The sequence below is a fragment of the Leucopleurus acutus genome (assembly GCF_964270905.1).
Source record: "Leucopleurus acutus genome assembly, chromosome: 3".
Lineage (NCBI taxonomy): Eukaryota > Metazoa > Chordata > Mammalia > Artiodactyla > Delphinidae > Leucopleurus > Leucopleurus acutus.
In genome coordinates this window covers 8,776,387-8,791,350 of record NC_139145.1, presented here as the reverse complement: position 1 = coordinate 8,791,350, position 14,964 = coordinate 8,776,387, and the positions used below count along the sequence as shown (strand labels likewise).

The window sequence follows — 14,964 nt, the reverse complement described above, 5'->3', positions numbered from 1 at the left end:
GTCTGGGCAATGCAAAAGGAACCTCTTCTCCTGGAGCAGAGGAGTGCAAGATAACCCCTTTTTTCAGGGTGCCCTTTAAATACAGCCTGAGGACGGTCAGTTTCCCATTGCCACATGTCTGACACTCAGGGCCAGATCATCCTACGCTGGGGTGGAGGTGGGGGGCTGTCTTGTGCACTATAGGGTGTTCAGCAGTATCTCCAGTCCCTCTACCAACGGCACGCCAGTAGAACTTCCCTCTCTTCCGGCAGTTGTGACAACTAAAACCATCTCTCTAAAGACATTGTTGAATGTGCCCTGCGGGGCAAAACTGCCCCCAGCTAAGAACCACCGAAGTAGAGGAAGGCCCAAACAGGAAGTGACACGACGGGCAGGAGACTGGATGAGCCAGCTCTCCTTGGCTTGGGGAGGCTAGCTCGTCTCAGGTCTACAAGCCAATTCACTGCTCTGCCTCTGGACTTGTATACAACCTGCACCCCACCCAGCAGCTGTCTGGACCTATGTTCCTAAGTCCACCACAGTCTCAGGGAGGGAAGAGTCTATGTTTTTCTGTGAATTGTGGGGAAATGGCTCATCAGCCAAACCACTCCACCTGGGGCTGTGGAGTTACAAATTAAGGCTAAGTAAAATTTACTAAAAGTGTTGCTGTGTGTATCCTTGGAGCACAATGTTAACTAATTTCTGTGGGTCAAGGTCAAAGTCTGAAAAATCACTGGTTATGCTCTATCTACAGAACAGCTGGGTTGCTTAAGTTTTGACAAAGAAAAACCCCTCCCTGGACCTCAGTCTGGAATACAACTATAACAAGCAAGACTAGAGTAAGAAGCTGAGCAAGCGGACAAGGAGCAGTCAACCTACTGGCTGGGGAAGGAGGCTGCCCGGTCATGAGGAGAGATGGACAAAACTGCCTCAGTCTACCCAAGACAAAAGCAGAAACAGTCTAGATGAAGTGCTTTTTATTTGTAGACCAACCAAACATATTTAATATAAAAACCTTTCAACAGACAAACTACCATCACAACAGCATCCATGTAGCAGCGAGGGGATGCGGGCAAGGGTGGGGAGCGTGGTGGAGGGGGGAAGGTTTTCAGGGTCCCTCCTGCTTCTCTTGTCTGCACTGTGGCCTCTGAGAGCATGAGGTCTTAGCAGAGGGCAGATCAAGGCAGCCAGAAGCAGAGGGGCCCTGATACCGATATTGAGACAGAGCACAAAAGGCCCCTCCAACATACCATCTTCCCACAAGGGCAGCCTCCAGGGAGAGCCAGATCCAGCTGGGAGGCAGCAGGAAGGTGGCTGCGACTGAGGGGAGCATCAACCATCTTTTCTCAGCATCCTGCTGATCACCCTTCTGGGAACAGAGTTTTCCAGAGGGCTACTGGATTGAAAAGACCTAAAAATCATCCTAGGAGAAGGACAGAAATTGTGTCCGAGTCCACCTTCTACCAAGGCTCCTGGCCTGTGACTCCAGAAAGCTGGGTGGGTCTGCTCAGATGTTTGGGAAGGAAAATGAATGACAGAGCCTTTGGCCCAACAGGGCTGAAGCCTTGCCAGGCATAGACCAAGAAATCCTCAAGGCAGGCCAGGGAGGTCTGTGGGAAGAGCTTTGGGTCAACGGTACTATTGGAGTGCAGTGACACAGTGGCCCGCAGGTGGAGTTTATAATGTGTGTGGAAGCGAGAAAGGACACGAGAGAGAAAGAATTAAGAACTGAAGTACCTGCTTCTTTCAGGCCTGGGCAGTAGAGGTGAGATGATCCTCTGGGCCGGGGCTGGGAGAGAGAGACCTGAACCCCTTCCTTCCTTGGTGCCAAGTTTGACTGGCCTGGATATAGTTGATGGCCCCAAAGTCCTCCACGTGGCCTCCCTGAGACTCTCTGGTAGGCCCGGCTGCCCCCTCCAGATGTGCCAGGAGACTGGCCCGCAGTCCCAACTGGGCCCAGGTAGGGCCTACAGTCCCACAGTTAGATGCAGTCCATGGAGTTCTCAGGGAGGAGCCCAGGGATACAGCCAGGGAGACCTAAGCCCTTGATGGGAGTGCAGCTGAGGGGGAAGCCACAGCCCAGGGCTGGGTCGTGGTTCTCTATGGCCTCCAGCCTGTCTGTGTTGTTGTCCCAGTTGATGTGGAAGCGGGTCACCCGGGGGTTTGAGGTCAAGATGTTCCGCTGGAGCTGGGGCAGGAAAAGGAACGTAAACCCTCGTTAGCATGCCCTCGCGTTACTCCCACACAGCAGGGCGCTCTGAGATCCCGCCCCACGCCCAGGAAGACCAGACCTTGTTTATTCCATCCCCACCAACAATATGTGGAGAACTCCAGGGAATGCCTGTGCACCATGATTTAGGGCCGGGGCCTATCTAATCTTGATTCTGGGAGGCAAAATTCTGAGAAACAAAGACCTTTCTCTTTCCTGTTCTAGCCCGGCGCTCCAAGAGCTGAGCACTACTTGAAAACCTTAAGAAGTGACCTTGGCTCCCAATTCCAACGACTCAACTACCCCCAGGTGCCAAGGAGCTAGCCTGTCTGAAGCAGGAAGCGTGGAGAAAGGACCCACCTGAGAGAAGTCTGGCTTTTGGGGCGGGTTCTCCCGCAGCTCAGGGTTAGGGTACTCATTGTTGACGTAGTAGCCCACTCGGATGAACTCCTGTCCGTGGTAGGTGCAGGTGATGAGGACCACAGTCACACCCACGGCGTCCGTCTCAGGGATGAGGGATGGGTTGGGGGCATCGGCCTAGGGGAAACACAGGCCGGGCCTTAGAGCGCTGATTGCCAGTCACACCTTGACCGGTAATACGATTCTCAAGCAACGTATATTTACTGAGCCAAAAGTATGGGTCTCTGCCCTCAGGGGTTTTCAATCCAGCGGTGAAGACAGAATCAACCACACGAATGCCTGTAAAGTGCCGAGTGTGACAGGTACCATCAAGGAGAAGTATACGGTGCTGAGGAGTGTAGTAAGCAAGGGGGAGAGCGGTATAAAATGAGGCTGAAGAGGTGAGCAGCTGGGTACCAGTCAGTTAAGGGCTTGGGAAAGATCGAGAATGTTTAGCAGGAGACAAGTGTGGCATCACTCCTGCCGTCTGAAAAGACGACCCTGGAGGCCAGTGGAGCTGCGATAGGAAGAGGGCTAAGTGGGAGCAGGGAGACTAGGCAGGAGGCTACAGAGGTCATCCTGGAGAGAGGACAGTGGCTTAGATCAGGCAGTAGAGAAGGAGAGAGAGTGGACAGATGTGGGGTGTGTTGTTAAGGACAGGATCGGCTATATGACTGGTGCAAAATGAGACCAACACAAATGAAAACACAAGGGACTTCCCTGGTGGTTAAGAATCCGCCTGCCGATGCCGGGGACATGGGTTTGAGCCCTGGTCCGGGAAGACCCCACGTGCTGCGGAGCAACTAAGCCCATGCGCCACAACTACTGAGCCCATGCTCCGCAACAAGAGAAGCCACCGCAATGAGAAGCCCGTGCGCTGCAACGAAGCCTGTGCGCTGCAACGAAGAGTAGCCCCCGCTCGCCACAACTAGAGAAAGCCTGCACGCAGTAACAAAGACTGTGTTTGCCAACACAGGCCAAAAAAAAAAAAAAAAAGCAACAAACAAACAAATGCAAACACGGGGCCTCGTGTTCAAAAATTAGTAAGGTTCAGCCAGCGACAGCAGAACATCATACCAAGAGTGGGGCCCAGTGTGACTGCATGGGTCGCATGCCTAGGAAGCCGGTCCTGGCTGTGGGGTAGGTTAGGTGGATTGGATATGGGTGGGTGAGGGCTTAGGTGATGGGATGAGGCTGCTTAGATTGGGGCGGGAATAGCCAAGATCAGGTAAGTGAATGGATTTGAGCAGAGGCTCTCAAACTTTAGTGTGCCTAAGAATCACATGAAACCTGCACTTCTGACAGCCCCTGTGATGCTGGATTAGAGAGCTATTGAGCAGCTACAGTGGATCCTCATTATTCAGGCATTCCGTACTTGCCGATTCGACTACTTGCTACAATGTATTTGTAACCCCCAAATCAATATTCAGGGGCTTTCACGGTCATTTAAGGACATGCACAGAGCAGGGGTGGGTAGAACCAGGCAGTCTCAGACTGTAAACACGTGTCTTTTCTGCGGTCTCAGGGCCACGGTTTCTGCATTTTTGTTGGTGATTTTGCTGTTTAAAAGGGCCCCAAAGCGTAGTGCTGAGTGCTGCCCTGTTTCTAAAAGCAAGAAGGGATGTACTTCATAGAGAAAACGTGTTAGATAAGCTTTGTTCAGGCATGAGTTATAGTGATGTGGGCCATGCGGTCAATGTGAATAAATCAACAATACAAAATAAGTTGTCTTTAAACAGAAAAACATAAAACAAGATTATGTATTGACTGGTTGATAAAAATGTGACTCGCAGGAAAATAACGCTGTATTTCCTCTAGGGGCAATGATTTAGTATTCACTAATTCACTAATTCAGTGTCTGCAGCAACTTTACAGAACATAACTCCCGTGAGTAATGAGAATCAACTGTAAATCAGTGGCTCATGGTAACAGTTATGACACAGCGGTGGAGGAGAGGGAGGTGTCCGAAGTACCTTTGAGAGAGGTCAGACAGTGCTTGAGAGCAGAGCTAGGATTTGAACCTGAACTTCGACCAATGAACCATTCTGTGTGCTTTTGGGTAGAAGAGGATATTTCTAGGTGTCAAGGCCTAAGGCCTCGTCTTTCTTACCTGAAAGACGAACATGTGTCTCCCTGCTGGGACAGGGCCAACCAGCACTGAGTCTAAGATTTGATCAAACTCCTCACTCTCGGCTGAGCCAACGTAAATGATCTTCCATTCCAGGTCTGCAAGGATACAGGGTGTTAAGAACTGAAACGGCTTGACAGCAAGAAGGCTGGGAAAGGGCCTTCTCATGTTAGTTTTGGATAGGTCCTTAATATATTGATAGGTTTTTATTCTCAAGGACACCTGACACCCACTGGGCACTAAGTGCCAGGCACTGCGGTCCCGATCACTGGGGCAGGCGCGAAGCTCTATTTCCGGTGGGGAAATTTCTCCTGTGGGCCTAGCTTTGCCAGGCGACCTTGACTCGGCACCTCCGGGGAAACTTGGGCCTCTCAGAGCCTGAGGGTGAACCGTATGGCAGAGGTTGAATTAAGAGCCACGTGACAGAGGCGTGGAGGCGTGCTGAGGAGGGAACAGCAGGGAGTTGGGCCATTTGAGGGCCCTGCCCACTGGGTGCCAGGATAGGAAGCAGCATCCTCTTTCACACACAGGGACCAGTGCCACTGAACTGAGTAGATCCCTCGACAACTGGGGCAGGGCAGCAGACTGCAATCCAGTAGGACAGCCAGCTGGCAGGAGGGGAAGATAAGGTCGCTGGGGGAGCCAGCCAGTCCCCAGGTCCTCCAGATCCAGCACCAAGTCATGCCTGCTCTCAGACGTTAGGGCAACAGCGACTCAGTCAATAAATATGGCATCATACGGCCACCCTCTGAACCCCAATTTTCTTGCATCCCATCCAGTCGGGGACTCACATTCCTGGGTATGTTCCGGCAAGATAAAAGGGAAAGTGCTCAATGAGACCCTGACCGTCCATCGCAGGAAATTCCCAGTGACTGCGGCCTCTTGCAGGAGGTCCAACTGTATCAGGGGCAAGGTCATGCTACTACATGGAAATTTGGCAGGAGACCTGAAACTTATTTTAGGTTCTTTGAAATTACACAACCTATGGCTCCAGCAGCCGGGGAAAGTTTCACAAGCTGTGATTTTCGCAGGAAGCAAACTGTCTTAGAAGCTGCCGTGTTCCTTGGTCTAGTGTCCCACAAGAGCACCCAACTTTGGAAGCACGGCAATGCCCGGCCATGACTATGGAGGTTTGTCACCAGGGCTCCGTGCCCTTTCTCGATACACTGGCCTCCTGTCCTTCTGCAACTGACACCCAGGCCTCCTACTCAGGGACCCTAACAGATCTGTAGGAGGTGGTGGCCATTGGGCTCACTGGGGTTCAGTCAAACTCCAGTCTCTTAGTATTTGCAGGGAGGAGTTAAGTTTACTAATTTATTTTTATTACAAGTAGTGGCACAACCAGAAATAACGTTTTTGGATGAAAAGAAAACAAGCTAGCTCTGTTCTCACCTTCCTAACATAGCTTTATCATTTGATACCTTTCCTTCTGGCCTTTTTTCCCATCACCAGGGGAGTCACACATGTGTGCATTAACTAATGTGCTGCAGGGGGAGACAAAAAGGAGATTTTAATAGAGCAGGCCGGGGTGTATGCCGTGGGCTCTCAGTGTTCAATACTGTCGGCAAGGGAGTTCCCTGGTGTCCCAGTGGTTAGGATTCTGGGCTTTCACTGCTGTGGCCCGGGTTCAAACCCTGGTTGGGGAACTGAGATGCCACAAGCTGTGTGGTGCAGCCAAAAAAAAAAAAAAAAAAAAAAATACCATCAGCAAAACCTAAACTAAGATTTTGTTTACCGAGAAAGCACGTTGGCTGACCAGAAGAGAGAAATGCAGGCGGACAAGCAAATGGATCACGATAGCTCCCTCCACACAGGCCAGAAAGAAACCAGAGAATTAACCAAGGACTGCAGAGAAATACTCAAGGGTTAGAGGAGCTGATAAGATCACCTATGGAAGACAGAAGACGACTGAAGTGAGGATCTACAAATCGGAATTGCCTGAAACCTGCTCAAGTGTCTTAAGCAGAAGCATACTGAGGTGACTTCATTTTTGAATGAGATACGGGGCATCAATCACCAACACAACACAAACTGACTTCTCCTGAATATGGGACATGGTCACACACATGTAGTATTGTGTGCCTAACCTTCTGAGTAATTTCAAGGGTAAAATGACTACATTACTTTTGTTTTTTCTTCTTGGCCATGCCACGTGGCTTGTGGGATTAGTTCCCTGACCAGAGATTGAACCCGGGCCCCCTGCAGTGGAAGTGCAGAGTCCTAACCACTGGACTACCAGGGAATTCCTTACATTACATTTTGTCTTTATGCCTTAACTTTATAATCTAACCACTGCACAGGATGGTGCTCTACTATGTATGAAAACAAAACCCAAACCAATGATATGATGAAAGACATGTTAAAAAAAATATATCATAGTTGAACTAGCTGGAGAATCTGTTTCCTGCCTTAAAAACAACAACAGGACTTCCCTGGTGGCGCAGTGGTTAAGAATCCGTCTGCCTATGCAGGGGACGCAGGTTCGAGACCTGGTCCAGGAAGACCCCACATGCCGTGGAGCAACTAAGCCTGTGTGCCACAACTACTGAGCCTGCGAGCCACAACTACTGAAGCCCACGCGCCTAGAGCCCGTGCTCTGCAACAAGAGAAGCCACCTCAGTGAGAAGCCCATGCACCACAACAAAGAGTAGCCCCTGTTCGCAGCAACTAGCGAAAGCCCGGGCACAGCAATGAAGACCCAAGGCAGCCGAAAATAAATAAATAAATTTATAAAAACAACAACTTATCTAGCAGGACTTTTTCTGTTTATCACTTTTCCTTTGTTCGTAATCATACAGATGAACCTTGGCCTGACCTCAGGGTGTTAGATGTGGGTCAGAACACCTGGCTCCAAGACTTATTCAAGTAGTACCTGTTGAATTTCTCAACTAAACAAGGGAAAAACACACCCAATGTACTGAATGTAGACCCATGCCTTGGAAGCATCTGGAAAGATGCTGAGGAGAAAAGAGAGCAAAAGGGGTTCAGAACCCTTGAGAAATGGGTCAGACTGGGGATTGGGCGTTCAGCTCTTCAGCTGCCAGTGTCTGAAGTCACCAGGTAATAAGACTGAGATTCCTCCAGAATCTGAGAGACTTCTAGAGCCAGGCCCATTCCATCTGTCTGGGAGGCAGGAAACAAATTCTGTCTGCTCTGTGGGAAGAGGCAGAAAGGGAGTTGGCAGGTTAGAGTGAAGGACAGCTCAACAGGTACAACCAAAGAGTCTAGATTTCTAGGCCAGAGTTGGCTTTCCAACTGGAATTTCTCTGAGCAAAAGCTTTATTGTCCAGGCATAAATAATAACAGCACCCCCCTTTCCCTCCTCTGAGTCCTGTTTATGCTCCACTTCTAAAATAGGATGCCTTCTTTCCCAGGTTATAGCAAAGATAAAGAACCCTGGACACAGAACTCAGAGACAAAACCTAGGGTTAATAATTCTACAAACCAGCTGTGTGACCTTGGAGAAGTCATTCCATTTCTTTCTATTAAAAAATAATAACCAGCAGATTGATTTTAGCCTTTCCTGCTCTGATTCTATAAACAGATTAGTAAAGTAACAGAGCAGGAGCTTTGTAGGAATGAAAGTACTAGATAATGACCATGCAACCATTTTTAAATGCAAGAAGCACAAACAGGCTGATTGAAACCCGATCTCCTGCCATCTGGGAACTGTGAATCCCTTAACCTATTAGCTCCTTACATCTCCTCCTGGCTTTAAAATTAAATCTTATTCCACAGGGTCATTCTACACCTTATTTATTTATTTACACCCTGCCTTGTTCCAGAAAGGATTTAACTGGGCTTATTCTACAGTTAGTCACAAGCAGACCCCTTAATTTAAAAAGGAGAGAAACTGGGGAGAGACTGGTCCAATGGCCCAGCCCAAGCACACACACATTGTATCAACCCCAGGCTACTCCACGGGCTGACATGCAGGCAAACCACCCACCCACCACTGAGAGGTGCTGCTTAGCACACCCTGGCCTCACAGATCTCCACCTCCTCAGCCGCTGCCTCTTCTCTTAACCACCAAGTGGAGAAGAGATCTAATGGGGTACTTCCCCCTGAAAGTCGTGCCAAGGCTCGCTGAAGGACCTCAGATTTTTCGATTTTTATAGACCTCGACTTGAAAGGTCTTTTACTCTTTGTGGCTCCCATCTTCTCATCTGTGAGATGAGAGCCACGTCCACCTTTGTTACACAGATGAGTAAGTACATCTGTGAAAGCACCTTGGAAAAGATGCACAAAATGTTGTGACCTCCCAGATGATTGTTTGAAGCCAGATACCTTCACGGCTCAGCCTGGAACACCCACCCCGCAAGACTAGGTCAGACCATCAAAAATGTTGGGGGCATTGCTGCAGTAGGTCAGCAGGAGTCTGGCAGGCAAACAGTAGGAACCAGCTAATGCTTGCCTGGCCATGCCACCCCTCAGATTTGAGTATGCTCACTGAAGCCCACAGTCAGAGAGGCAGAAAGAACAGGAGCTGGGGAGATCAGGTTATCCTCAAAGACTGGAGCCAGAAGCCAGGCCATGCCTCCCCGGGTGGAGTAGAGGGTTGGGGCCAGACTAAGGAGGAAAGCCAGGTTCTAGGGTATGTGGTTTGGGGTAGAAAACAAGCAGAAGTAGCTGGGGTTGGGGTTAAGTATCAGCAAGTAGGGGAGGAGATTATGGGGAGACAAATGGGGAGATGGGGACGAGTGAGGTCTTGCCACAGGGCGAAAGGATCTTCACAGGGAAAATGGGGGAGGGGGCTGAGGTTTCCATATGGGAAATTGGGAGGGGGTTGGGGTTTCCGTTGGGGAAATTCGAGGGGCCTGGAGGTTAGGATCGCCATAGGAAAAGAGTGAGGTGGGAGTGTCTCACCACAGGGGAGAGGGGATTGGTGGGGAGGACTGGGTGGCTGCAGTGGCAGTCTACCCGTACAGAAACAGAAGGTGGGGAGTTTCTTGCTACAGGGAAGACGGGGTGGCTGAGTGTCTCTGCAGGTTAAAGAACGGAGGCTGAGAAGGTCTCTACATAGAACACAGGTGCCCAGGAGGAGCGCCACAGTAGAAAGAGGGGAATGATGAGGTCTCCACGGGGGAGAACGGGAGTAACCGTGGGGGTGGGGGTAGGGTAGTCTCCAAGGGCAGGTTGGCACTGGGAGGGGGTTTGGTTCACCGGAGATCTCGGTTGGGGGAGGAGGGGTGTGTTTCACAGGGTTGGCCTCGGGGTTGTCTCCAAGGGGAGGTCAGGGTTGGCCCAGGGGAGAGGGGGTCTCCACACGGGCCCAGCCTCACCGTCTGCTAGGGCCTCATTGCACTCGAAGCTGATCTCGAACCGGAAGGGGCTGTGGAAAGGGCTCGGATTCTCCAGCACCGCCACGTTCAACACCGACACCTTAGCCATCGCCTCGTCGGGTCGCAGCCGGGGCCAGAGCTGGGGCCGAGCCCGCGTCTGGGTCCTATCGGGTCAGCGGAGCAGCGTTGCCCGAAGCCGCTCCCGCTCCCTCCGACCGCGATCTAAAGTGCGTATCTCCTCCGCGCGCCTCCTTCAAATAGCAGGTCCCACCCTCCGGCTAATCACAGTCCACGCTCCACGACTGCGCGAGCTCCCCCTCAGCCAATCCTGGAGCGTCGGTCTGCGCGCCGAGACTCCCGGGACCAATCCGTGGAGCTCCCTCTCCGGGATGAGGGAGGGAGGCGGGACCGTCTCTTAGCTTCTTTGGGTGTCCGCGGAGAACCAATCCCCAGAGTCTCCGACTCGGAAGTCTAGGGAGGGGTGGGAGGGGTCACGGCGCAGGGCCCCTCTTGGCCAATCCTGAGGGTCCCCGCACCAGCGAGGTCAGCGCTTAGCCCCGCCCTTCCGGGAGACGCATCCAGCTAGGGACAGCGCAGCCAGCCTCCGAGCGGTGGCGCGCGGCGCTCGCTTAAGAGGGAAAGAAGGGCGGTGCTCGACCTGCGGTGATTGGCAGGCAGGAGGGGGGAGGGAATAAAGCAGATTCTGTGAGAGGTTATTGGCTGAGATGGCTGCGGGAAGCGGGAGGGGAGAAGAATCGGCCGGGGATTCGTGGGAGTGGAGCGGAAGTCGGCTGCTGGCGCGGTTGAGCCGCGTGTGAAGAGGAAGGAGGAGCGTTTGTACCTTTGGCGTCTGTCAGCTGGTGAGCGTTGCCGGAAGTTTCTCGAAGGGGGCTCCTGGCCCCTCGGGCCCAGCGGCCTGGGAGAACGTTGTGAACGTTTAAGTCACCCTTGAGGGGAGACGGTGGGGCCGGTACGCGGCGCGCTGAGTCCTGGGACCGGGAGTCGGGCCTGGTTCGAATCCAGTTCTTACACCCTCGGGAGCCTCTGGGGAGGTTTCATGTGGACAGCGCTGTAAGTGGGAGTTCGAGTCCGGCCTTTGCCAGTCGCTACCCGAGGCCACGTTTCCCTGCCCATTGAACGGGGTCGTGAAAATTGACTTTCCTGACTTACGATTACGTAATACATCTAGAAACTTCTCTCCACACTCCCAGGCGTAGGCCGGACCACCGTGACCCCCAGCCTGGAAGACTCTAGGGACCTCCGCACTCACTGTGCTTCCACCAGCGGCAACATACCTAATTTTACACTTTTCTCTAGTAACCACGTTAAAAAAAGAGTTTTAAAAAGTTAATTTTAATATACTAAAATTAATATAGCCACAATATCATTTCAACATGTGATCGGTATAAAAAAATACAACAGAGGTATCTTACTTTTTGTTACTTAGTACTAAGGCTTTGAAATCCTGTGTGTTTTACACTTTCTACCACATCTGTGATCCGGACCCTGCATTTTCACCGGAAATAGTTTAGGTTTCATAAAATTTACAGTTGAAATGTAGATTCACATACCCAAGCTGTACCCAGCATACTTAAAAGTTTCCCATGAGCTCAGTCTTCTGTCGGTGTTAAATTGAAATGTTAATTGATGAAAGTTAAGCGACGGGAATGTTCTGTTTCACAGCGGCACTAAGCCACATGCAGGAGCTGCAGGAGCTCGTGATCCCCTGTGGCTTCTGTATTGGACAGTGCAGATCTGAAACAAATTGGATCAGTCAGCCCCCCCCACTTAAAATGTGAGTGGTTTTCTGTTGTTCTCAGTATGAGAATATTGTCTTCAAGACTCTACATGCTTTGTTTACTAACACCCAGCCCCCAACTTCGGTCCAGCCAAACTGACCCTCTTTTAGTTTCGTAAAAATCTGACATGGCAGCCCCACCTCTTCTTCCAGCTCTTGCCATGACTGGGGCCTTCTTGTTATTCAGGTCTCTGCTCAGATGTCCTCTCCTGGGAGAAACCTTTCCAAGGGTCCCCTGGACAGTGTTCAGACTCAGAGTGTAAGCCTGAACGGTACTGTTTCAAGCCACTAGCATTTTTTTTTTTTTTTTTTTTACTTACTAGATTACAGGTTTATTATAGAAGGATCTAACTCAGGAAGAACCAGATGAAAGAGATGTAGAGGGCAAGGTATGGGGAAGGGGGGGTTGTGTGTGGAACTTCCACGCTCTCTGAACTTCCATGCTCTTTGAGCGCGCTCTCTCTCCCCATTGTCCGCGTGTTCACCAACCCAGAAGCTCTCTGAACCCTGTCCTTTTGGGTTGTTACGGAGGCTCCATTAGGCATGATTGATTAAATCACTGACCACTGGTGATTGAGCTCAATCTCCAGCCCTTCACCCGTCCCGGAGGTGGGGGTGGGTTGAGCAAGCCACTAGCATTTCTTATCCAGCCTCCTCTGTGGCCTCATGATGCTAGGCATTATTATTATTTTTTGTATCTCTATCTCATATTAAGTAAAAAAAAAAAATTTTTTTTAATTATAAATTTGTTTATTTATTTTTGGCTGCATTGGGTCTTCGTTGCTGCATGTGGGCTTTCTCTAGTTGCGGTGAGTGGGAGCTACTCTTCGTTGAGGTGCACGGGCTTCTCATTGCGGTGGTTTCTCTTGTTGCGGAGCACAGGCTCTAGCTACGCAGGCTTCAGTAGTTGTGGCACACAGGCTCAGTAGTTACGGCTCGCGGGCTCTAGAGTGCAGGCTTAGTAGTTGTGGCACACGGGCTTAGTTGCTTTGCAGCACGTGGGATTTTCTGGGACCAGGGCTCGAGCCCGTGTCCCCTGCATTGGCAGGTGGATTCTCAACCACTGCACCACCAGGGAAGCCCAGATTTTTTTCCCCCATTGAAACGATTTGGCTGCAAGAAAATTCACATTACAATCAGTTATGATTTCTTGGCAGTCACTGGGCATCCTTGGGAATTTTTGTGACTTGAGAAAATCTAATTTTCAAATTATTTCCAAATGTAATTCGATTGTTTATGAATACAAAATTTGATGAACGAAGTTGTTATGATATGTTTTCTAGACATTTAATTAAACATTTATTCATTACAACTTCGTAGTTTTCTTTCTGCATCGTGGAACTTTTTTTCCTTTATTCCCAGCCCCAACCTTTTCATAGCCTCTGAAAAGCTCATCAGCCGTAAGCATTATGTCTGTGGTGCTAATGAAGAAAATGGCCCTGTCTATAATGCCTTCTCCCTACAGCTGGCTGAATAATCTTCAGTTGTAAACCAGATCATGTCATTACCCTGCTTAAAACCTTCAAAGGCTTATCATACTTAGAATGAAACTTACGATCTTTACTTTGGCTTAGGAGGCCCTGCACACTGGCTTAAGCTGACCTCTCAAGCCTCAGCTACCAGTCTCCCTCTTGTGACCACTCTCAAGCCCTGCTGGCTTCATTTCCCGTCTTTCAACACACCAAACTTATTCCTGCTGCAGGGTTTTGCACTTGCTGTTCCTTCTGCCTGGAATGTGCTTCCTTCAGATAATTGGGTGGCTGTCTCATTCTCATCATTTATGGTTCACCTCAAATGTCTCTCCCAAAGAAGCCTTCTTGGACCACCCTAGTTAAAGTAGACCTCCATTAATTACAAAAACCTGCTTTATTTTTTATCTTAGGAGCACTTACCAGAATCTGTAGATTTGTTGATTTTAATTGTGCTTCTTTTTTTTGGCCGCACGGCTTACGGGATCTCAGTTCCGCTATCAGGGATTGGACCTGGGCCAGTGGAAGCGCCGAATGCTAACCACTAGACCACCAGGGAACTCCCTAATTGTGCTTTTTATCTCTCATCATCCCTCAGTAGACTGAAAGCTGGTTGAGGACAGAGATCTCACCTGTCTCACACTGAAGTCTCAGTGTATTGCCAGAGCTTAGCATAGGAAGTCTTAAATAAATTTTTTTTTAAAGTGTAAATCCATATAAAGACTTAGCATAGTACCTGGAATGTGAAGAGTACTCCATAAACACCATAAACATGGACTGTTAGTAGCGCATAGTAATTAGGAGATAAGTCATCATTTTTCTTATGTAGTATTTCAGGTGCACTCACACTCAAAAACAAGCATAAGAAATGCCATGACAAATATGTTTTTACCCATTACCCAGCTTAAGAAGTAAAACATTAGCGATGCAATTGAAAGGTCTTATATACCCCTGCCTGAAACCTGTTACTCTCCCCTTTTTTTCAGATGTAACTGCAATCCTGGTTTTGGTGTTTATTTTTCAGTGCACGTTTGTATATCTTTAATATGTGCCTTTAAACTATGTGTAGTATTGTATGTCATGTTCTACAACTTTATACAAAAGAGTCAACTATAGCAGGCCTGAGACTGCTCTCCTTAGAAAGGCCTGTTTGCAAGGTTGGCCCTTGGTTGGTGTCTAGGAACTTGGATTTCAGGAGGGTTCACACCATTCCCTAAATAATACAAGGGGCTCATGGTGCCTAAACTGTAGAAACAATGTGATTTGTGTCGAACACCTGCTTTCCTTCTGGAGTCTGGAAGTTTGGTACTTGACCAGCTGCCCCACCCGCCCCCCACCCTAATACCCTGGGCACTGTATCTCTAAGGAGCTTTCCTGGTAGACAACATTTCACACGTGTTGTCACAGCTCTGCTATAGGAACTAAGCATGTCCTTTGTAACTCCACTGGGAGAGGACTCTTGGAAGCTTGTGCCTGGTTTCCTCCAGACTTTGCCCCATGCACCTTTTCCCTTGGCTGATTTTGCTTTGTATCTTTTCACTGTAAGAAATCATACCCTGGGGAATTCCCTGGTGGTCCAGTGGTTAGGTCTCTGAGCTTCCACTTCAGGGGGCACAGGTTCAATCCCTGGTTGGGGAACTAAGATCCCACATGCTGCATGGTGTGGCCAAAAATAAAAAACAAAAGCAAAAAACTAAAAC

General features: G+C 49.7%; 1 protein-coding gene across 1 annotated transcript; it reads right to left on the bottom strand.

Moving 5' to 3' along the window:
* Nucleotides 1-1,960: 1,960 nt before the first annotated feature.
* ASF1B (anti-silencing function 1B histone chaperone) lies at nt 1,961-10,106 on the bottom strand (the record flags this gene model as incomplete). The annotated part of the gene is made up of 4 exons (XM_082835875.1): nt 1,961-2,167; nt 2,549-2,725; nt 4,698-4,813; nt 9,998-10,106. The coding sequence occupies 4 exons, from the start codon at nt 10,104-10,106 to the stop codon at nt 1,961-1,963; spliced, it is 609 nt and encodes a 202-aa protein (XP_082692001.1).
* Nucleotides 10,107-14,964: the final 4,858 nt, after the last annotated feature.